Here is a 23,881-nt window from a genome sequence, read left to right as displayed (position 1 = left end):
CCCCCGGACCCCCCTAGAGAAGGTGAGGACCCTCCGGGAGGTCAGGACCCCCTAGGGTGCTAGGTCCACTCCCCACTTATAAAAATAGCACTTTACCACTGCACCCTCTCTAATCTCAGATGCACCCTGAGTAATTTTGTTCTGGAACCGGGCCTGCTTCTATCAACATGTGTCCCCTCTTCTTCACGTCTCTTCTACATCAACATGTGTCCCCTCTTCTTCATGTCTCTTCTACATCAACATGTGTCCCCTCTTCTTCATGTCTCTTCTCCATCAGCATGTGTCCCCTCTTCTTCATGTCTCTTCTACATCAACATGTGTCCCCTCTTCTTCATGTCTCTTCTACATCAACATGTGTCCCCTCTTCTTCACGTCTCTTCTACATCAACATGTGTCCCCTCTTCTTCATGTCTCTTCTACATCAGCATGTGTCCCCTCTTCTTCATGTCTCCTCTATACATCAACATGTGTCCCCTCTTCTTCATGTCTCTTCTACATCAACATGTGTCCCCTCTTCTTCATGTCTCTTCTACATCAACATGTGTCAAATTTTGGCCACTTTATGATGTCATGACGATTTTTTGTCTTGTGTAACCATTAGCCAATCAGCAACCAAGGTAACCCCCCCACCCCCCCACACCTTATCACCTGAATCTCCTCCTAGAGCACCATTGAGTTCTTTGTAACCAAATGTCTCTCAGAGGGGCGTGGGGAGGGGCTCCTTATTTTCATCTAAAGTAACAGACAGAGAATCAGCACTTTCGAAACAGGGCTGAAACAGAGGGGATTATGGGTAATGCTGCAATGATCTGTTTGGTGTTTCAACCAATCAGAGACAGGCTCTGTATATATCTGAGACCTGTGATATATTGATGAAAAACAGTATAATAGTGGTAACATATATGCTTTGTAACGAGGCATAAACACCTATCATTACATCCCCTTTCCAAACAGGTCAGTATAACACATTTCTTAATTATAAAGCTTCTGGAACGTACAGTCTTCAAATGTAAACATTTTAAACATTCAAAATGTCTAAACATACTGTAAAGAAAGTATAGCCGTTTTTAACTTGATATTTACTCTAAATAAAAGATCTATTGTGAACAAAACTTATGACACAAATATCAAATATCAACCATGCTCTTTTCTTAAAGTCACTTATAACTGCATGTCAACAGTTAGTCCAAAGTTAGCCATGGAGTGCCACAGGGCTCAGTGCTCGGACCTATTTTGTTCACATTATATATGCTTCCATTAGGCAATATTATAAGGAATCATTCTGTAAACTTTCATTGTTATGCGGATGATACTCAACTATATTTATCAATCAAGCCTGATGAAATTAATCATCTAAATAAAATTCAAGACTGCCTCAAGGACTTAAAAACGTGGATGACCTTAAACTTTTTAATGTTAAACACGACCAAAACTGAAGTTATTGTACTTGGCCCGAAGAATCTACGAAACAAATTATCTAAAGATATACTAACTATGGATGGCATTCATTTGGCCTCCAGTGAGACTGTAAGGAATCTTGGTGTTATATTTGATCAGGATTTATCCTTTAACGCCCACATAACATCAATTTCAAGGACCGCCTACTTCCATCTACGTAACATTGCAAAGATCAGGAATATCTTGCCTCAAAACGATGCAGAGAAACTAGTCCATGCATTTGTTACTTCTAGACTGGATTATTGTAACTCTTTATTATCAGGGAGTACTAAGAAGTCAGTCAAGTCGCTTCAGCTGATTCAAAATGCTGCAGCTCGTGTACTAACCAGAGTTAGGAAAAGGGACCACATTACTCCTGTTCTGGCTGCCTTACACTGGCTCCCTATAGAACACAGGATAGAATTTAAAATTCTTCTTCTCACCTACAAAGCCCTTAATGGGCAGGCGCCATCTTACCTTAAAGAACTCATTATACCCTACTGTCCTACTAGGGCATTGCGTTCCAAGAATGCAGGGTTGTTGGTTGTTCCTAGAATCTCTAAAAGTACAATGGGAGCCAGAGCCTTTTCTTATCAAGCTCCACATTTGTGGAATCAGCTTCCAGTTTGTGTTCGGGCGGCAGACAGCCTATCCGTTTTTAAGAGTGCGCTTAAGACCTTCCTTTTTGATAAAGCTTATAGTTAGGGCTGATTAGATTCAGCCCCTAGTTTTGCTGATATAGGCTTAGTTTGTCGGGGGACATCTTACTTCTTCCTTCTCTCTGTCTGTACCTGTGTACTCTCATGTTCCGATTAACCCAGCTTCCCCACATTTCTTTCTTTTTGGTGTCTATATACGCCGGGATCCGGAGTCATGGATGATCCTGCGGTCCTGTGTCCTGGATCGCGAGCGCTGGATCTCGAGTCGTGGCTGTGGTCCTGGATCATCGGTCCTGGATGGATATCCTCGTGGATTCATCTTCCTATTATACACACATGCATTTCCAAACATTTGGACTACCTATGTTGCAAATGTATTATCTTTTCAATTTACACACGGCATCTATTGCACGTCTGTCCGTCCTGGGAGAGGGATCCCTCCTCTGTTGCTCTCCCTGAGGTTTCTCCCATTTTTCCCTTTAAACTGGGTTTTCTTTGGAAGTTTTTCCTTGTGCGATGTGAGGGTCTAAGGACAGAGGGTGTCGTATTGTCATACTGATATTCTGTAAACACTGTGAAGACCACTGAGACAAATGTAACATTTGTGATATTGGGCTATATAAATAAACATTGATTGATTGATTGATTGATTGATTGATTGGTTGATTGATTGATTGATTGATTGATTGATTGATTGATTGATTGATTGATTGATTGATTGATTGATTGATTGATTGAACAGTTTATTGTTCTATAAGTCTGTCAGGCGGTTTTCTATGTCTTGTGGATTTTCTCAGATTTGGTGCTTCAGTTACTGGGGACGGCGAAGGAGGCTCACTATGTTGCAAGTCTGGTGTCTCCTCAACTCCCTGTTCAGACTCAGTTTCCTGGCCAACTTCCTCAATGTTCTCCTGAGTCTTCAACAGACGCTTCCTGTTTCTGTATCATTACAAGACATGTTCTGTATCTGAGACCTGACAAACAGTATAATAGGGGACCTTTAAATAACGTTTAAACCCTGAGCTTTGAACACTTTAACAGCTCATATGAAATCAACACATTTTTAAAAAACAACAAAAACAAAACAATGTAATTGAACCCCAAAATAAAAGAACAATCTACACAAACATATTCTATTGTTGTTGTATTTATTCAATTCAAAGTTGTTTAAATCACAAACAGAACAGATAGCGGTACTTTAGTAACCAACATGTCTACAGTAATTAATATATACTGTATACGTTTACACAGTGAGGCACACACAGAATACATTTAATTAACATTTTATTTTAAAATCAAGTCTAAATACAACTAAAAAACACTAAATATGAAAATGGGAAGAGAGGGTGATGTAGGAAGGAAGAGGTGAGGGACATGGAGGAGAGCGTTTGGGGTGAAGGGAGGGGGAGTATGGAGGAAGGAGGTAAAGGATGGAGTAAGGTGAGAGAGGGTGAGGTAGCAGGAAGTAGGTACAGTTAAAGGGGGAGGGACTTAAAGTGAGTTTTTTTACATCCATTATACAGATTGCGGGAAAACCTGAGCTCCAGGAGAAAACCCTGAGTATGAAAATGGGAAGGCAGGAGGGGGTGAGGTAGGAGGAAGGAGGTGAGAGGAGGGAAAGAGGAGAGGAAAAGGCAGCTACTGACGTCCGGCCTCCTCCTTCTCCTCTTTCTCCCCCTTTGCTTTCTTTTTCATCTCCTTCTCTTGCATCTTGCGTAGCATTTTCTGCAACACGACGTCCCTTTCCTCAGTCGCCCTCCTGTGAGCGAAGAATCCTCTGCTCTTATTCTTCATGTGAAGACACAGGTCCTCCAGAAGTGTCTTCTCGTCCTCCATTTTCATCTCTTTAGTCTCCCAGCTCAGTCGCGTCTGAGCGAGGTCGTCCCTCTCCTCCTTCGCCTCCTTCAGTCGAGTCTCCATCAGATGAACCGTGGCCTCCCAGCTCTGGTGTTTCTGGCTCAGGTCTTTGGAGCACTTCTCCTTCTGCTCCTTCATCTCCTCCTCAAGCTGCTGGACTTTTGTCTCCCAGCTCAGGTTGCTCTCATCCTCTGCCTGGTGTAACTGAGCCTGAATGTCTTTGAGTTCAGTCGCCTGGCTCTGAAGTGTCTGAGCCAGGTCTTCCTTTTCCTGAGTGACCTCTTTTATTTCGGTCTCCATGGAACTGGCCTTGGTCTCCCAGCTCTGGTGTCGTTCGGAGAACTCTTCCCGCTGCACCTCCATGTCCTTCTCAAACTGCTTCACCAGCCTGACATTCAGTGTGACGTCCATCTCCAAGCTGCGGTTCTCCTCAGCCAGCTTCTTCTTGGATTCCTCCACCTGTTTTAATGTCGTCTCCATCTCTCTCCTCTCGCCCTCCAGCTGATGTTTCTCACTCTCCCAGCTCAGCTGTTCCTCGGCAAGGTCTTTGGAGAACTTTTCCTCCTTCTCTCTCATCTGGTCTTTCAGCTGTTTGACATCCGTCTCCCAGCTTGTGTTCTTCTTTGCCAGATCCTCGTTCTCCTTCTCCACCTCTTTTAGTGTGGCCTCCACCTGTTTGAGCTCAGTCTCGCAGCTCAGGTTCTTCTTAGCCAGATCCTCGTTCTCCTTCTCCACCTCTTTTAGCTTGGCCTCCATCGGTTGTTGGTCTTCAGAGTTATTTTCTCCCTGCTTTTCCAACTGGAGCACCAGCTGGTGGACTTCCTTCTCCAAGGTGTGGATTCTAAAGGTCTGCTGACTGTTGTGCTTCATCACCCCTTTCACTTTCCATTCCAGCTTTTGTTTTTCCGTCTCCAAGGTGTGGTTTCTAGCGGCCTGGTGGTTGTTCTCGTCCACTACATGCTTCATGCCTTGTTTTCCACTCTCCCAGCTCTGTTGTTTCTCAGCCAGGTCCTTGGTGGACTTCTCCTGGCTCTGAAGGAGTTCTTCCTCTCTTCCTTTCAGCAGGTTTATGGTCACCAGGTTCTCGTCCAGCTGCTGCTTGTGTCGAGCCTCTTTAACTTCCATCTCCTCCTCCAGAGCGCCGTATCTTTCCTCCAGAGCGCCGTATCTTTCCTCCAGAGCGCCGTATCTTTCCTCACAGACTGTCACACACTCAAAGAGTTCATCTCCTCTCATCACGAGCAGTTTGACGGTCTCTGCGTCAAACTGCAGCAGACTCTCATCGTGCTGGCTGTGGGATGTCTCCTTGCTGCTCTGGTCTGACTTTGTTCTATCCATGGCGCTGTCTGTGGACTTGTGTTGTGCGTAGGAATAGAAATATGTGTGTCTACGTGATACGTGTTTTGTCTGGAAAACTGTGAAGTTAGTTTGCTCTGACTGAATACGTGTACCACTCGCCGCTCTGAACTGAAGAACTGAAGAATGCCTGCACTTCAGAGCTCTCGCCTCGTCAACTTGAAGGCCATCTGTGATGTCATGATGAGGTCATCGATTCTACTCTCATCTGTGATGTCATGTGATGAGGTCATCGCGTACTCTCAACTGTGAATATGTCATTCCGTTAAGGTCACATGTGATTCCGTTAAGGTCACATGTGATTCCATTAAGGTCACATGTGATTTCGTAGTAAAATGCAATTAATTTGTCCCACTTTATGACTTTATGAATGAATGTTGTGCTTTAAGGTCTTTACAGTTACACAATGCAAACATTTAATTTGTTTTAATTGTTCCTGATGTTGTTTTGAGTCAAAGTCACATGCTTCTTTGTAAGCACACATGTCTTTTCTGTCTTTATTAATATAAAATATATAATTATTTATTATAAGTGCATTATTTGTGTGTTTGTTTCTACTTAGACACACTTAAAAAAATACTGACATTATATACAGATCAGTTGATTTTAATTGATTTTTGATTTCACTAAATATAATCGTGTTTGAAGCAATATCACTATATCCCACTATGTGGTTTACATCGTTGTGGTACACCAGGCGTCTGAAGGATGATGCTCCAATATTAAAGCTATTTGGTTTGATATATCACTATCAAACGTATTGAATTAGTCATATTTCAAATATCAGTTTGTAAATGTTTTGTCATATTGGGTACCAATTAGAAATAACTGCTACTGGTTGGTAGAGTGGAAGAAGTACAGGGACTTAGGGGGTAACACATTTGTTATTAAGAGGTAACTAGAAATAAAACAGACCCTTAGTACGATTCAAATGACTGGTATAGTTTATATTGAATCATTACAGGGTATAGACAGAGGACAACAAGCCTTATAGGTCCTTTTGCAATAGAGCGGTGCAGGGATGACGTCTGTTTGTTAGCAAACTTGGATGGTAGCATGTTAGCATCGCAATGGTTCCCTCAAATAAAAGTCAATGGGATTTTTCAAATTGGCTTTTGCACTATTCCAGAAAATCAGATCTGTGGCAAACAAATGTTGATGATACTTACACGTTTTGTCCAGCACCTTAGAAACAGGGCTGAAACAAAGGGGATCATGGCATGCTCAACCTGATCTCACCAGAATGCGTGACTCCACCACGACTCCTTAACACTGCATTGCGTGGTGGACTCACGAACTTTGTTAGATTTGCGTGTCTGCACCACGCAAACAAGCCCAATGTAAAGTGAATGAGGCTCTTTTGTCGTGGTGCACACACGCATTTCTACAACGTCCTGCAGGGAGCTTTTATTCTATAAAACGTTTTTAAAATATACTTTATAGCTTGTAGTAACTCACGGGAGGCTTCTTTTATTTTATTTGTATTCATAATAATTTTTATTTTTCGTCAGAATGTATTATGGTGCATTATTTACGATTTTTTGTTCTCAAAAAACAGTACATTGTGTGTAATACAACTGGGATTTTTATTAAATTAGTTAGCTTTTAAGGAAGGCCAGAGCTTCAGCTGTGTCCAATAGATTGTTCCCTTTAGTTAACGTTTTTTAAAAGAACATTATATTCCTATTTGATCATGTCCCCTTTATTGTATTACGGAGAGCAATGTGAGCATCCATTCCCATTGGATAACGGAGGATTTTACACCCGGAAGTAAGTATTCCCCTTACTGTCGATTAATTTTACAGTGATATCTGCACTACTCATCAACTAAAAAACACCAGATTATCCTTGTTGATTACACAACATTGATTGGTTTAAATTGTGTACAATGCTTTTGTATTTTTCCCCTTCGATTCGGAGAAACAAATATGTGTTCAGTTTAGGATGGCCGAAGACACTACACTACCCAGAATCCTCAGCTATCGTTTGGGACTCCACCATGTGCTTTGCTTGACAAATCCCGTGATTTGTCCTCAACCTCTGTGATTGGATGTTGGAGTGGCAGTGCGCGAAGTTTACGCTGAGCGACAAACAGCATTTTGAAATGGAATGAAACCCATCGACGGCACACTATTCAAAACAGGAATCGAACGTCTCCTACCCCCCCCCCCCCTTAGGTCACAGGCTCCTCCAACAGTGCAACACAATAAAACAGATACACAGAAAAAATAGTGCAAGTCAATACAAAAAGAAAAATAGTAAAATAGTAAAAAGTGAAATAGTGCAATAAGAGTCTATACTAGTGATTGGAATATGATATATTAGACAAATCATTTCTAAGTAGCAGCCAGATTAATGCTATGGATGTTATTTCAAAGTTCAGGTGTTTAATAGTTTTATGGCCGGTGGGATGAAACTGTCCCTGAGTCTGGTGGTTTTAGTCCGAATGTAAGATAAAATAAGATAAGATAAGATGGTACTTTATTGATCCCAATTTGGGACATTGTTTTTGTTGCAGCAGCATAAAAGACAAGGCATTTTACAATAAAACAAAACCACAAATAAACAAGAATAGAAAAAAAAGAAAATAGAAAATATAGGCTACGTGTTGAAATAAAAAATATACATGTAGATATTATATATGCAAATATACATATTCAAAAATATATGACAATGGAATATGGAATATCAAATATTAAACAGATTATATATGTGTACAATGTACAGCGATGTTGTATTAGAGAAACTATGGAGCAGAGAGTTCTCTTCCAGCCAGAGGTGATTTATTGTACAGAGTTATGGCAGTGGGCATGAATGTGTTCCTGTATCGGTCCTTGTGACAGCGGAGCTGCAGCAGTCTGTTGGAGAAGGAGCTCCGTTGACTGTCCAGCTGCAGGTGGAGAGGATGGGTGGGTTATCCATCATGGACAACAGCCTGTTCAGTGTCCTCCTCTCCACCACAGCTTCAAAGGGGTCCAGCTTGATGCCGATCACAGACCCAGCTTTCCTGATCACTTTATTGATCCTGCTGGTGTCACCGGCTCTTATGTTGCCCCCCAGCAGACCGCAGCAAAGAAGAGTGCACTGGCCACAACAGACTAGAAGATCTCCAGCATCTTGCTGCACACGTGGAAGGATCTCAGCTTCCTCAGAAAATAGAGTCTGCTCATCCCCTTCTTGTACACAGCGTCAGTATGAGGGCTTTCTTTAAGGTTAACCTGGTATTTTTACTCCACTACATTTATTTTAGTTACTTTACAGATTCTGATTAATGATGTGAAATATAAACAACCCTTAAAGCAGACTTTAGTTACACCTGAGTAAAATTCAGGGAAGGTGATTGTCAAGTGTCAACAATCAGGAGAGATATTTGATTGGAGGACTGGCTTATCTAAAGCCAGTTGAGTAGCACTTGAAATGTTTGGCTCTATGAAACCTGATGTACTTATATGATTCTGTTTTCTTCAAGCTTGTATTTTGTTGGTCGAACGCACTTATTGTAAGTCGCTTTGGATAAAAGCGTCAGCTAAATGCAATGTAATGTAATGATTGTTGGTGCTTGAGAAGACTAAATATTTATCTGCAGATCCCTATAAAGTATATACATTACTCGTTATTCTCTACAAATTAATTAGTTAATTAAAAACTGTATATAATTGCTATTTTGGACATCCCTTTTGCACGTGTAATAACGTGCTTTAACCAGTAGGTGGTTTGGGTTAAAAAGCTGTCAAGTTTACAGTGTTAACAAAATAAAATATACTGCTGTTTCTGGTTTAGTTTACGACGGATATATTTAGTTATTGTTTTGATATTTGTAACACAAAAGCGATGGAAAAACCCCACAGCAACACAGAAAAGATAGTCTTAACATGAGTAGTTAATAAAAAACAATAATATCAAACAAATTATTACTACTAACGTTATTGTGAAATTAAAACAGAACGGTAAAAGAATAGTTTCCGGTCTATTTTGAGGGCAGATCTCTGTAGATAAAGAAAGAACTACGACAGATGTGTACTATTTACAATGCATTAATGTGATGACTTTCAAAGAGTAAAGCAAGCACTGCTGAATAAAGTATGATTTATCTTTTACGAAACGTTTTTTTTCATATGGAATGCAGTTGGAGGTCAACCAATCACAGAGCTTGAGGCAACGCGGAACAATAGCTGAGGATTCTGGGTAGTGTAGTGTCTTCGACCATCCTAAACTGAACAAATCTTTGTTTCTCCGAATCGAAGGGGAAAATTACAAAAGTATTGTACACAACTTAAACCAATCAATGTTGTGTAATCAACAAGGATAATCTGGTGTTTTTGAGTTGATGAGTAGTGCAGATATCACTGTAAAATCAATCGACAGTAAGGATAATACTTACTTCCGGGGTAAAATTCTCCGTTATCCAATGGGAATGGATGCTCACATTGCTCTCCGTAATACAATAAAGGGGACATGATCAAATTGGAATATAATGTTCTTTTAAAAAACGTTAACTAAAGGGAACAATCTATTGGACACAGCTGAAGCTCTGGCCTTCCTTAAAAACGAACTAATTTAATAAAAATCACAGTTGTATTACACACAATGCACTGTTTTTTGAGAACAAAAATTCGTAACTAATGCAACATAATACATTCTGACGAAAAATAAAAATTATTATGAATACAAATAAAATAAAAGAAGCCTCCCGTGAGTTACTACAAGCTATAAAGTAGATTTTAAAAACGTTTTATAGAATGAAAGCTCACTGCGGGACGTTGTAGAAATGCGTGTGTGCACCACGACAAAGGAGCCTCATTCACTTTACATTGGGCTTGTTTGCGTGGTGCCGACACGCAAATGTAACAAAGTTCGTGAGTCCACCACGCATTGTGGTGTTAAGGAGTCGTGGTAGAGTCACGCATTCTGGTGAGATCAGGTTGGGCATGCTGCAATGATCTGTTTGGTATTTGGAGCCAAACAGAACGTAGGCTATCTTTAGATGCGGATTTTGTTAAACTAATATGTTTGCGCTGTGGACCAACACTATACATTGACGGGGAAGGGGGTAGCAATAAAGATAACACCATTAAACAGTTACACAACATAACAGAAATAATATCGATAGTAACGTCCCTAGCAACCACCTTGGTAACAATGAAAACGTCGCGATTTCCTGAAGTAATCTTCGTAATAACTAGCAAACTAAAGATCATGTATATCCACTGCACACATAATCTGAAATAACAACTCATATTTCTCGCATCAAATGACATCAAAACGCATTTTAATGGCCAAACTAACTTTAAAATAGGCATTTTCCACCGAGAATAAAACGAAGTTCGGCCATGTTTTCTTTTTCTGCAGGGAGAAATTTGAAGATCACGTGACATAGACGCCAGCCATTGGAATGAATGGTGAAAAAAACGAATGCCGTGCTTCCATGAGCGTCAAATCCCGCCGCAGATGGGAATACATTGCAATCAGTTGAAAGCTATTTGCGTCCCTTTATGGCGCTGAAGGAGCCTAGGAGCGTCACAACTGGACGCCACGGACACTGACCAAACATCGCTCCTGGACGTTTAGGTAGTGAGAGTGTGTTGGCATAGCAGAAGATGGCATATTTTTTACATGAATATTCCAGCCAATCTCTGTTTTGAAACCATGAGCTGCAAAATGAGCGCCTCACCCCACTGGACAGGCGAGTTGGATACTTTTTTAGATATACCTGGGCTGGCTCTGTTTTGCCGAGGTCCTCTGGCACTTGAGGGTCGCTGAGGGGTGGCGGTGTTTGGGGCAACGAAGACGGCTGCGGCTGCTCCGCCTCCGTGGGCGAGTCGGGCGGGAGGACGTTAGTGTCCACGACAGTAACGTAATGTCCCCATGATCTGAACTGTTATTACCTGTAGTAGATGCAGTGTTACTGCTGGCGATAACAGCCTGTCCTCCTACAAAAAACGACCATATAGGTCGATTGTTCAGCAGCTAAATACGACCCAGAGACACGTTTTAAAGTGTAGCGCCTCTAGTGGTCGTGTAAGAAACAACATGGTCCTGTCGATTGCAAACGCTCCGGAGGGTCGTTTATTCACAAATAACCCTCTCTGGAAAATCCTAAATTGTGGAATAGTTTGGCCATTAAAATGCTTTTTTATTAGATTTCTAGCGAGAAGTGTATATTGTACTTTTATAATCCACGTCCAGTGGATGTGTAGGATCTACAGTTTGATAGATATACGAAGATGATTTGAGGTCTCGCCAGGAGAACGTGTACTGTATATGGGGCAACTTCCATGTAAAGTTAGCGTGGGTGAAAACAGTATTTCCGGTCTCGAAGTTTTCATAATAAAACCGGAAGTATTCCCCACACTGTCAAATGATTACGCAGTGATATCTCCATTACTCATCCACTAAAAAACATTAGTTTATCCTTGTTAATTACACAATATTGATTGGTTTAAATTGTGTACAATGCTTTTGTGTTTTTAACCTTCGATTCGGAGAAACAAATTGTTTTTTCGGAGTTTAGACACTACAGAGTTTCCGAAGACACTACACTACCCAGAATCCCCAGCTATCGTTTGGGACTACAACATCCGCCTTGCTTTACAAACCCCGTGATTAGCCCTCAAGCTCTGTGATTGGATATTGGAGTGGCAGTGTGACAAGGTTACGCTGAGCGTCAAAGCTCTTTGAAATGGAATGGAACCACGGCAGACTATCCAAAACTGGACTTGGACGGGTCCAGCCCGGCCCTCCCCCCCAGAATTACACTTGCTGCCTATTGTGTGTTTCGCAACATGTTCTATGGCACGTCTCTACTGGGAAATGTAGTTTTAAAAGACGTTTTCGTATTTCCCACAATTAGAAGTTGCCAGTATTAAACTGTATACATCCCTGGAGGTTTAGGGGACACGAAACACATTGGTGTTATCAAATTTAAAACATATAATTAATACATGGGTGAAAATTGCTTGTGTCCATAATGGGCAGCATTAATACCACATGACAGCTGGACTTATGTCTGTGACCCCTCCTGTTGTTAATTGATAAGCCTGAAACATGCACTTGTCAAGGTTCAGATGCACATTTAGCAAATATGGCAGTAGCCATCGATCATCTTAAGATAAGATACTTTATTGATCCCAAGTTGGGAAATGTTTTTGTTACAGCAGCATGTACTACTTTGTTCTACTCCACTACAATTCAGAGGTTAACCTGGTATTTTTACTCTACTACATTTATTTTTGTTACTTTGCAGATTCTGATTAATGATGTGAAATATAAACAACCCTTAAATCAGACTTTAGTTACACCTGAGTAAAATTCAGCCTTATCAGTTTGTCTGTTTTGCACATCCTCCTGTTAATATCTTTGGACGTCCTGCACTAAACTGTTTTACTGTAGAGATCACTACAGTATCTTCTAGATATTTTCCATTCTATATTTCTATCATTGACCCCTATTTTGTATGTAGGCTACTGTTAGAAATTAAAATCAATGTTGATATGGCGTAATTTGAATTAAATACACTATTTAATTTAAATCAGTTTTATTCTGAAAAACCTGAAGTTCACTAACTATTAACTTAATACTTTTATTCTGAAAATGCTTCACTTTCGGTTAGCATTAGCATGTGGCGAAATGCTGCATGTTCAAACCATGAATCGAAGGTGAAATGACATGTGATGTTGTACACAGAGCACACTGGGGTTAGCACTCATTTATTGCCGCTGAATAACGTTTATTAGGGAATGTTTAAATAACCACAGACACCAGAATGATGTAATTTAACAATACAACAAGGCAGGAATTGCATTGGACCCGCCCCCGACGACGTCGGCCAATAGGAGAAGACCTCAGATGACAACAGGAAGAGCAAGCAAAAGATTGACCTCTTCCTCCGGCTGACCCGGACTGACCGGACGCATGGGGAGAGCCACTCGCACATTTGTACACCACCGCATCTTTTGTGTAATTAAATGCTGTTAACTTTTATAAGCTTCCCTTGACTCTTTTCAGTCTCTCCTGCCTTCAGGGCTCTATAATTCACTAACATTTGGCGTCACTGGGTGGACCCTGAAGCTAGATTGAGCTGGAAGACGGGGTAAGGCTGCAAGCTAACTAGCATCACACTAAGTTTTTGGCTGGGCCTAAATGAAAGGTGAGACAGTTACCTGTTTAATTCCGTGGTGATTGCAAGTGGTGTGGAGTGTGTATATAGTGTTTCTATTCGTCTCTGTTGTATCTTCGGCGCCGCCCGATTAATGTGAATATTACATAGTATTAAGACCTTCTGGGGAGGCACTAGCTTGTATCTGGGATACCTCTGGGTAGGTACCAGACCTGATCTGTTTTACGCTGGACTGGATCCATTCATGTTAGTCTATATGTTTGATGTGTTAAACCTGCGTAGTCTGGTTTAATAAAGTATTTTTGTGTGATGATCTAAGCCGAGGCGATTGTGTACAAGATTGGTATGAGATCAGCTTTTAAGGTCAGCATCTATAGAATTTAGAGCTAAGATAAATGAAGATTGTTTTGTATTGTCAAGCAGTGTGGTTATTCATCTGCAGATGTTGTGTTCCCCTTCCCCCAATCACATGTGGTTAATGCTATACTGCTAAGCTAGTTAGCTAGCCAGTTAGCATTAGTAGATGGTGAAATAGTTTGAGTAAAGATACAACCGGTAACTACTGATTGAATACACAGGGATGGTGTAGATTAATGTTGAGAGTAGATTGAGTTGTTTTGTTTTTCATGCTTTTCAAAGAAAGTAATTTGCACTTTATATTTTGAGGAAATAAACAGGAAGTAGGTTTATGAACCGGAAGTACTAGTTGATACATTTGAGAGGAGTTACAAATAAAACAGCTCCCCTAGCGGACATACTAAGTATTACGTTAATACATTCTTCACCACACAGATAAAGATTACATGTGGTTTCTTTGAATTGAAGTATTGTAGTGAACACATTTTATGACATTTGCATAATTTCATAAACTTTAGTATACACGGTAGGCCTACACGGTTTATTTGGATTTGCACCATATTCCTATTTTAATATTACAAAGTAAAAACCATACGCTGTTCATTTTCATTTATTTATTTAGATTTTAGAAATTTGCATAATTTTAATTTTGTCTAATTTTGATTTTCTAATCTCAGTTTTACAACATTTACATTTATTTTCCAAATTCAAAAAAAAAAAATTCAAAAAAAAAAAAAAGTTCGGATGACATACGATATCTTTATAAAGAATACAAAGGTACTATTCAGAGGATTAGTAATTCATTTTTGATAACTTAATAATATTATCCGTGAACTTAAGAAACATGTCGCCAGACACCAAGTTAAGAGCACTCCCAGTGCCAGGCACAACTGCAGATATTAAGGCGAGAGTAAACTCCTGGTCAGATGCTGGGACCGTTCCCACTAAAAGACAGAAGAAATGGAACCAAATAGAGGAACTGTTCAAGCAGTGGCAAACGAGAGGATTGATTCCAGCAGATGATCAACCTGGACCAACGGAAGCCCATAGAAAAGCTGTAGTTGAACATGAGAATGCTGAATACCTACAACAGGAAAAAGCATGGATCAAAGCCGGACAACCCCCTCGGTATGGACCTGCTAAAAACACTATGAAAAAAGCTGAAAAAAGAAAAGTTATGGTTGCAAATCTGATTCTCTATCTAAAATATACCAGCCAGGGATTGACAAACAGCTTACATGTGGTAGCAGCAGAAGATCTGCCAGTAATGGAAGAAGAACTCGGCAGAAGAGATGAAGCACTCTGCAGAAGAATAGAAGCAGAACTCGGCAGAAGAATGGAAGAAGAACTCGGCAGAAGAGAGGAAGCACTCTGCAGAAGAATAGAAGCAGAACTCGACAGAAGACTGGAAGCAGAACTCATCAGAGGGATGGAAGAGAGACAAAAGGCAGATGAAGCCCATAATGACATTATTGCAGAAAGACAAAGGGAGGAAGATAAATACCAACAACTTCTGGCGGAAAGACGACAAGAAGATGTAAGATTCCAGGACATGATGGCAGATCAAATAACTCAAAGAAAACGCCGGACAAACTACTCTCCTGACTATTCCAATGGACAGGGAGATGAAAATGACGACAGCGGAAATGAGCAACATTACCCTGGGACATGCCCCAAAACTAAAAGAACCAAGACCGGTGCACACACCTCCATGCCATTGATAGCGGCTGGAAGAAGAGGATTTCAATACCAACCATGGACTCACAGGGACATGGAAGCATTAGTGTCAAAGCTACCTCCACTCACGAAAGGAGGTCAGAAGTGGGTGAATGATCTGGAGCGATACACAGCCCAAGACCACCTGTGCTTGGGAGACATGAGAGCCCTGCTTGGACGGATAGAAGGAAGATTAGGGGCAAGAGCAGTAGATTCCGAGGCCAATTGCACAAATGACCCAGATGAAACTCCATTCAACTACATCAGGTCGAATTATTGGGCTGCTATTCGTCACATCTACCCGACAACACGCAGTTTACATGCCCTCAACAGCCTGAGGAAAGGCACGGAGGAAGAAATGCATGCCTTCTTGAAGAGATGTGAAGGAGTGTGGGAGGACTACACTGGAGAACGGCATGACGTTTCTCCGGCTGTCGTAATGTTGTGGAAGAACGCTGTCATTAAAGCCCTTCCCCGATCAGTGCAGGCAGACCTGGGAGACGTGGTGGGATTAGTCGCTAAACCCATTGAAGAATGGAGACTACATCTCATTCACCACGATATGAAATACCAGGCAACAAAGTGGGAAAATGACGAAGAAATGAAAGCAATATCCACCACAAGGTAGCACCTCACAATGCAGAGGAGAACCAGTGTTAGATATTAGAAATATTGAGGCGGAAGCATATGCCAGGGCCATGACGAATATTTCTGTTGGATCAGGTTATTGGGTAAATGTAAAAATCCACAAGATGAACTCGTTGCAACCGGTATGGAGTGGACCATGGGAAGTTGTAGAACGCACTGCAGATGCACTCCGGATCAAAGTTAAAAAGGGAACATGTTGGCACCCACTTACACATTGTGTAGCCGTACCGCCACCTTTCCTGAAACGGCACGGCAGTTAGAACTGATTTTGGAAAACTGGTACAAAACAATAAGGAATTGAACATTTTTTACAAGGACAGCACCAGGAGATGAGTAAACTCAAGAATCTGTAGAGTGTAAATACATTGAGAAAAACACATTTTACACTCGAACTGTTTGCATATCATAGACAAGGAATTTAGACAATATAAATAAATGTTCAGCACAAGTAATAAGTATAATGGAAAGTAGACATAGGCCTACACTTGAGTCAAATGTCATTACTGTGATCTGATTAGTGTGCTCTGCAGGTTTACTATTGTAACGGTGGGATTTAAAATATTGGAGAAAATATGAAGATGTTCTCTCGTAGTGTGTGGAATATGTGATGCTGGAAACATGTACGTTTTTCAATTTATAGGAGAAAATGGTTTCCTGAAAGAGTTGTTGGGTAAATATGTAGCAATGGATGAAACAATTTTTAGAGTGAGTTTTTGTAATATCATTAGTAGACATCAATTATGTTGTTTAGATGGCATTTAACAATTAAGACAGATAGTATGATTAGAAAGAGTCAGAGTGGAAAGGGTTGGATTTATTTAACCTCAGTGTGCTAGATTTTTTTATAGGTAATGCGTCCCGAGACCTGGACTCCCCCTCTGAGTTAGAAAAGGCTACGATCCCGACCCTCCAAGCAGACAAAAGACCTAACCCAACAGGAGACTCCTCCTTCTCCATCGAACAGACAGAGAACCAGAGCTGAAACAACAACAACAAGACTGCAGCCAGAACTATCTCCACCTGTGGCATCCAGAACCAAACAGCATGCTGACAGGCAGAAATCTACGCTCATCAGTCCCTCAGACGGGACCATGAAGTTCCAAGCTGAGCACAAGAGCAAAGTGTGGGACATGAGAGCAGAATCCGCCCTACATAAAACAGCAGGGAGACTGTAAAGGAGGAGATGAAATGCAAAGCAGTGCAAGAACATTGGCATGATGGGGCATGCAGATGTAACTGGGCCAATGGCTGCCTAATAGAGTTACAGCTGATGGACTGAAGAGAACACAGAATCAGAGGAGTTGGCATGGTCGATTAGAAGTGAGGAGGCCGGGGTCACGGCTTGAGAAAATCAGAGAAGGAGAAAAGGAAAACGGGAATGAGTGAGTTTACACATAAACACACTTATTCACAAAACGCACATTTAAAGCATAAATACGTAAAGACAGAAAGATTTATTAAATTAAAAATAGCAGTCAAGAGGAAACTATTAAAGTAAAATGAGAACACACTGAGGGTTAAAGGGGGAGACATGACAGAGTAGAACCATATTCTTCAATCTTTTCATCATGTTAACAACATATTCTTTAAGAGATTTGTATTCACGTGTGAATAAAGTAGTGATCTCATTTGTTACAATATTGATCACCATTAAAGGGATAGTTTTAGGAACCACTCTATAAGACAAATCTTTATCTGTATGGATAATGCTAAAGGGAGAGCTAGTGCCAAGCCAGATATAGTATTCCAATCTAAAGAATTGATTTCAGCATTGTAGCATAGTTATTACCATAGGAAAGATGAAATGACTTCTGTTTTTAAATCCTTGATAAAGGAGGGAGTAATTGTTGCATGTTTGGACATCCAGGGTTCCACACACTGCTAAAGAGTTTAACATTGATTTTTAGGTGGACCAGAATTGAAGATGAGCTATGAAATGCATAGCAGAGCTACACAGATCCTAGTAATGTTTTTACACAAGATAAAAGTGATCTACACAATTTTCTGAAATAGATCTATTAAACATTTTAATACTAATTAGGTGTAAATGAATTGCAGTAGTAGTAGTACTCTAAGGAAGTGAGTTTTGTACCAAGTTTCAAGAAAGGTGGGAGGCAGAAGTCCCAATGAAAAGTTAGAGACATCTTGAAAATCATAGTTGAAATCGTGAATGAATAAGGAATGGCGCTCCGCATATGATATATTTTTGTAGATAAAGGGTACCCGCCTATGCTGAATTACCTCTGAAAAGACTCTGCAGAGCACGACATGGCCAAAAGACCCAGACCAAATGACCTTTGACCCTGACTGACAGTGTGACAAAAGCACTGTCCATGACTGACTCTGGGGTGTACCTGACTTGACAACCAGACGGTGTGAGTGTGAATGAATGCCGGCATGTGATCAGTGTAACTGCATGATTCTAAAACAATAACTAACCAAGCATGTTTTTGGACTAACATATTATTTTGGAGCTCCAAGGGAAAGAGGTTTCCTAAAGATTCCACAAAAGGGGAAACCGCACGTGTCCCGTTTCTAATCTACTTGATATTTTACTCCCACAGGAGTTGGCGGTTTGCAAATATAAAACTCAAACTAAAATCTGAAGGATGGAGAGAAACACTTCTTTTCACTGAAGTGTTTAATGTGGAAATGATGATAATGGATGTAAAATTGTAAATAATGTTCGTTATGTCCCTAACCAATATTTACCTGACAGTTTTTTCCCCCTCCCCATTACAGGTTTTGTTACACATGAGTTCATGTGTAAAAAGGGGGGAGTGTGTATAATGTCAACATGGCTGTAAAATTAACAATTGAAATGTTTCTTTTAAGGATTGACAGAAACCTACCGCCCCAACCCAGATGTTCAAACTGAGCATTGAATGATAGTTTTAGAATTAACCTGCTCATATCTGGGGATAAAATACTGTTTGATGGATGATGAATGTTTCTAATATTGATTGAGTTATAGCAAGTAACACAGATGCAGAATCAGTGGCCAAGGGGCTACCAGAGAGATGTAATTCCAGAATGGAATACCGAAGAAGTTGACTTGTGATAATGAAACAATTTTGTAATATTTTAACAGGTATTAGAGTAACTGAGGTTTGAAATGTAGAAAGAACATATTACAGTTGAGCTAAAACATAGTAATGTAATGAGACCGAATTTAATTTAGACAACATCTTGTAACTAGCCTGTTAAAGAATTAGAAGTAAAAGCCATAGACTTTATTGTTTAGTTCATTATGAGGATATACAGTTAATTTTATTTCATAATAGAAAGACATTTGATGAAAGTATGTTGGAATTCTGTATTCATTTTTCAGCTTGATAATAGACAGGTGGAAGCCGTATTGCCAGGTGCAATCGATGGGATTTCTGCACACGGTCCAAGCAGAGAATGACGTACCTTACAGGACAGATACACTCAGGAAATCATTCACTCTGACAGCATCATGACTTTAGTTGTTTTTGAATCCATAATGAAATTGTATTACATAACGTTAGTGTGTCTTTACCACAAACAGGAATAGTTCATTGTTATATTTAGATTTGAGAAATATTACAAGGATTTTATTTAGTTCACCATGAAGATGTTTTTTGTTTGTAACATATGCCCAGTAGTAAGATTCAAATATCAGCAGGTTCTGAATTATTATTCCTCTGTCCCACAACCAACAAGAATGTGGATGGGGAGAAATGAAGCTTAGCGCAAGTTCAGACAGGAAGACCTAACACTCCGTATTGCGCGTCATGGCAATACTTGCTCCCTGCATCTAAATGACAGGGAGCGCCTCTCCTCAGCTAAACCTATCACGCCCCTTCATTACAGGGCTAATCATCGCACCTGTTAACCCCTCTATATATGCTCTCCCCTGTTCTATCAGCTGTCTTCCAGGTGTCAACGCGCAACCCTCCTCCACCCCTTCACCTCCTGCTTCCAACTCAGGGCCAAGCTTAACCTTCTCCCTTCCAACCGGACCTAACCACTTATAACCACCACCAGTGTCTAGACCCAGGGGGGTTCATCGGAAATGGTTCTTCCCTTCCCGATTGATATCCTACTAAAACTTGGGCCTAATCGCCAAAACAACATTCATTCATTTGTGATGAACTGTCATCATTATGTTCCATTGATATAATGTGACCGATAATAAATATGTATTCCATACATCATGTCTCTCCTGATTGAACTATATCTACTAGAACCAGCAGAGATTCATAAATTACACCAGAGGCACAGTAGAAGTAAATAAAGAGTAATATTTAGCTATTTTCAGATAGTTTAATCCTTCTTATACTTTGTAAAAGAACAAGTGCCTTTACACCAGATACAGTAAGAAGATGATTTATGATGTGAAAGGAGGGAGTCAGACGTTTTCCATACCAAGCTAATTGCTGCTATTTTACGAAGTGACATTAAAGGTTTAAGCTAGAAGTTATGCACAAATGAAAAACTTATGAATATGTATTCTTATTTGTTTTTTTACTTTTATGAGTTATGTACCATGCAATGTTTGGATGAAGAACTCATTGATTTCAATATTATTTACATACCTTAAAAGGTATGTAAGGAGGGATTGTTAGAAATTAAAATCAATGTTGATATGGCGTAATTTGAATTAAATACACTATTTAATTTAAATATTCTGAAAAACCTGAAGTTCACTAACTATTAACTTAATACTTTTATTCTGAAAATGCTTCACTTCCGGTTAGCATTAGCATGTGGCGAAATGCTGCATGTTCAAACCATGAATCGAAGGTGAAATGACATGTGATGTTGTACACAGAGCACACTGGGGTTAGCACTCATGTATTGCCGCTGAATAACGTTTATTAGGGAATGTTTAAATAACCACAGACACCAGAATGATGTAATTTAACAATACAACAAGGCAGGAATTGCATTGGACCCGCCCCCGACGACGTCGGCCAATAGGAGAAGACCTCAGATGACAACAGGAAGAGCAAGCAAAAGATTGACCTCTTCCTCCGGCTGACCCGGACTGACCCGGACTGACCGGACGCATGGGGAGAGCCACTCGCACATTTGTACACCACCGCATCTTTTGTGTAATTAAATGCTGTTAACTTTTATAAGCTTCCCTTGACTCTTTTCAGTCTCTCCTGCCTTCAGGGCTCTATAATTCACTAACACTACTCTTAATATTTAAATGTTTTCATCAATAACTAAATAAATATAACTTATTCAACAACTACATTCAATAACGTGCTTTAACCACTAGGAGGTGCGATTTAGACCAGTGGTCTAGTTAATAAAACATAATAATATCGTACATAATATGACTATTCACTTTATTGTGAGTTTAAAACAGAACGGTAAAGGAAAATACAGTTTCAGTCTCTCGATGTGAAGCTTATGCATTGTACCATGAACCTGTATAGACCTGTAACAGTCAACTGCATGAGGAGTTGGAAAGGTAGTTCAGAAAATCAGTAATATCTTTAAAAACTACAAAAAAGTCCCTTTCTCTCAGCTGTGCACCGTTATGGTGTAAATACAGACTATCTACTAATTGGATCAAATATAAAAGTCAGCCGAATTAGTGTTGATACTGCAAGGAGACGTATTGTGTGAAAAGAAATGGAAGATGTTGTTTAATTGTTGATATATTTATGGTTCACGTCACGTATTCAGTTTTGGCGGCATCTCTTCCAGTTTGTCAAAAGGTCTTCTGATCAGGGCTCTATAAATACATATCTAGGGCAGATATGTAATATTTAATGCAGCCGAATCGTGTATTACAATGCCATTATGTGATGACTTTCAAAGAGAAAAGCAAGAACACTCGGAATAAAGTATTATTATTATTATTTTTAATGTTTTCCGATTTCATATCACATAAACACCATATCCCGACGTGCATTGCGGCGTGATTTTAGCCTATCAAAACCTCTGAAAAAAGAAATGTGTCTCTCAGAATCGAAAGAGAAAAACCTATGGGAAAAACACAAAAGCATTGTACACAATTTAAACCAATTAATGTCGTATAATGAACTAGGATAAACTGATGTTTTTTTAATGGATGAGTAGTGTAGATATCACTGTTAAATCATTTGATCATTGGTTTTATTATGAAAACGGCGAGACCGGAAATACTGTTTTCAACCCGTAACTTTACATGGAAGCTTGCCGCATATACACGTTCTCCTGACGAAATCTCAAATCATCTTCGTAATATCTATCAAACTATAGATCCTACATATCGACTGGACGTGGATTCTAAAAGTACAATATATACTTCTCGCTAGAAATCTAATCATAAAGCGTTTTAATGGCCAAACTATCCTACAATTTAGGATTTTACAGAGAGGGTTATTTGTGAATAAACAACCCTCTGTAACGTTTGCATTCAACGGGAGCACTCGAGGCCGACAATTTTAAAACGTAATTATAGGTCGTATTAAGCGCTTGAACAAACGACATATTTGGTCGTAATAAGGGCTTAAAACAATCGACCCATTTGGTCGTATGAGTTGGAGGACTTGTTGAACTGTTGACATGCAGTTATAAGTGACTTTAAGAAAAGAGCATAATTGATATTTGTGTCATAAGTTTTGTTCACAATAGATCTTTAATTTTGAGTAAATAGCAAGTTAGAAACTGCTATACTTTCTTTACAGTATGTTTAGACATTTTGAATGTTTAAAATGTTTACATTTGAAGACTGTACGTTCCAGAAGCTTTATAATTAAGAAATGTGTTATACTGAGCTGTTTGGAAAGGGGATGTAATGATAGGTGTTTATGCCTCGTTACAAAGCATATATGTTACCACTATTATACTGTTTTTCATCAATATATCACAGGTCTCAGATATATACAGAGCCTGTCTCTGATTGGTTGAAACACCAAACAGATCATTGCAGCATTACCCATAATCCCCTCTGTTTCAGCCCTGTTTCCAAAGTGCTGATCCTCTGTCTTTTACTTTAGATGAAAATAAGGAGCCCCTCCCCACGCCCCTCTGAGAGACATTTGGTTACTTACAGAGAACTCAATGTAGCTCTAGAGGAGATTCAGGTGATAAGGGGGGGGGGGGTACCTTGGCTGCTGATTGGCTAATGGTTACACAAGACAAAAAATCGCCATGACATCACAAAGTGGCCAAAATTTGATCAGCTCATTTTCAAACAGGTTTTTATAGAAATTGATCAAAAAGAGAGAGTCTCTTTCCACAGAGGGGACACATGTTGATGTAGAAGAGACATGAAGAAGAGGGGACACATGTTGATGTAGAAGAGACATGGAGAAGAGGGGACACATGTTGATGTAGAAGAGACATGAAGAAGAGGGAACACATGTTGATGTAGAAGAGACATGAAGAAGAGGGGACACATGTTGATGTAGAAGAGACATGAAGAAGAGGGGACACGTGTTGATGTAGAAGAGACATGAAGAAGAGGGGACACGTGTTGATGTAGAAGAGACATGAAGAAGAGGGGACACGTGTTGATGTAGAAGAGACATGAAGAAGAGGGGACACATGTTGATGTAGAGGAGACATGAAGAAGAGGGGACACGTGTTGATGTAGAAGAGACATGAAGAAGAGGGGACACATGTTGATGTAGAAGAGACATGAAGAAGAGGGGACACATGTTGATGTAGAAGAGACATGAAGAAGAGGGGACACATGTTGATGTAGAGGAGACATGAAGAAGAGGGGACACATGTTGATGTAGAAGAGACATGAAGAAGAGGGGAC

The 23,881-nt window shown here is 40.0% G+C and overlaps 1 protein-coding gene across 1 annotated transcript; it reads right to left on the bottom strand.

Moving 5' to 3' along the window:
• Nucleotides 1–3,363: 3,363 nt before the first annotated feature.
• On the bottom strand, nt 3,364–5,603 carry LOC117445812 (golgin subfamily A member 6-like protein 22). The gene has a single exon (XM_034081688.2). The coding sequence runs from the start codon at nt 5,289–5,291 to the stop codon at nt 3,735–3,737; it is 1,557 nt and encodes a 518-aa protein (XP_033937579.1). The 5' UTR covers nt 5,292–5,603; the 3' UTR covers nt 3,364–3,734.
• Between the last annotated feature and the right edge of the window lie 18,278 nt (nt 5,604–23,881).

This window comes from Pseudochaenichthys georgianus, chromosome 4 (assembly GCF_902827115.2).
Source record: "Pseudochaenichthys georgianus chromosome 4, fPseGeo1.2, whole genome shotgun sequence".
Taxonomy (NCBI): Eukaryota; Metazoa; Chordata; class Actinopteri; order Perciformes; family Channichthyidae; genus Pseudochaenichthys; species Pseudochaenichthys georgianus.
This window is presented reverse-complemented; position numbering and strand designations above follow the sequence as displayed.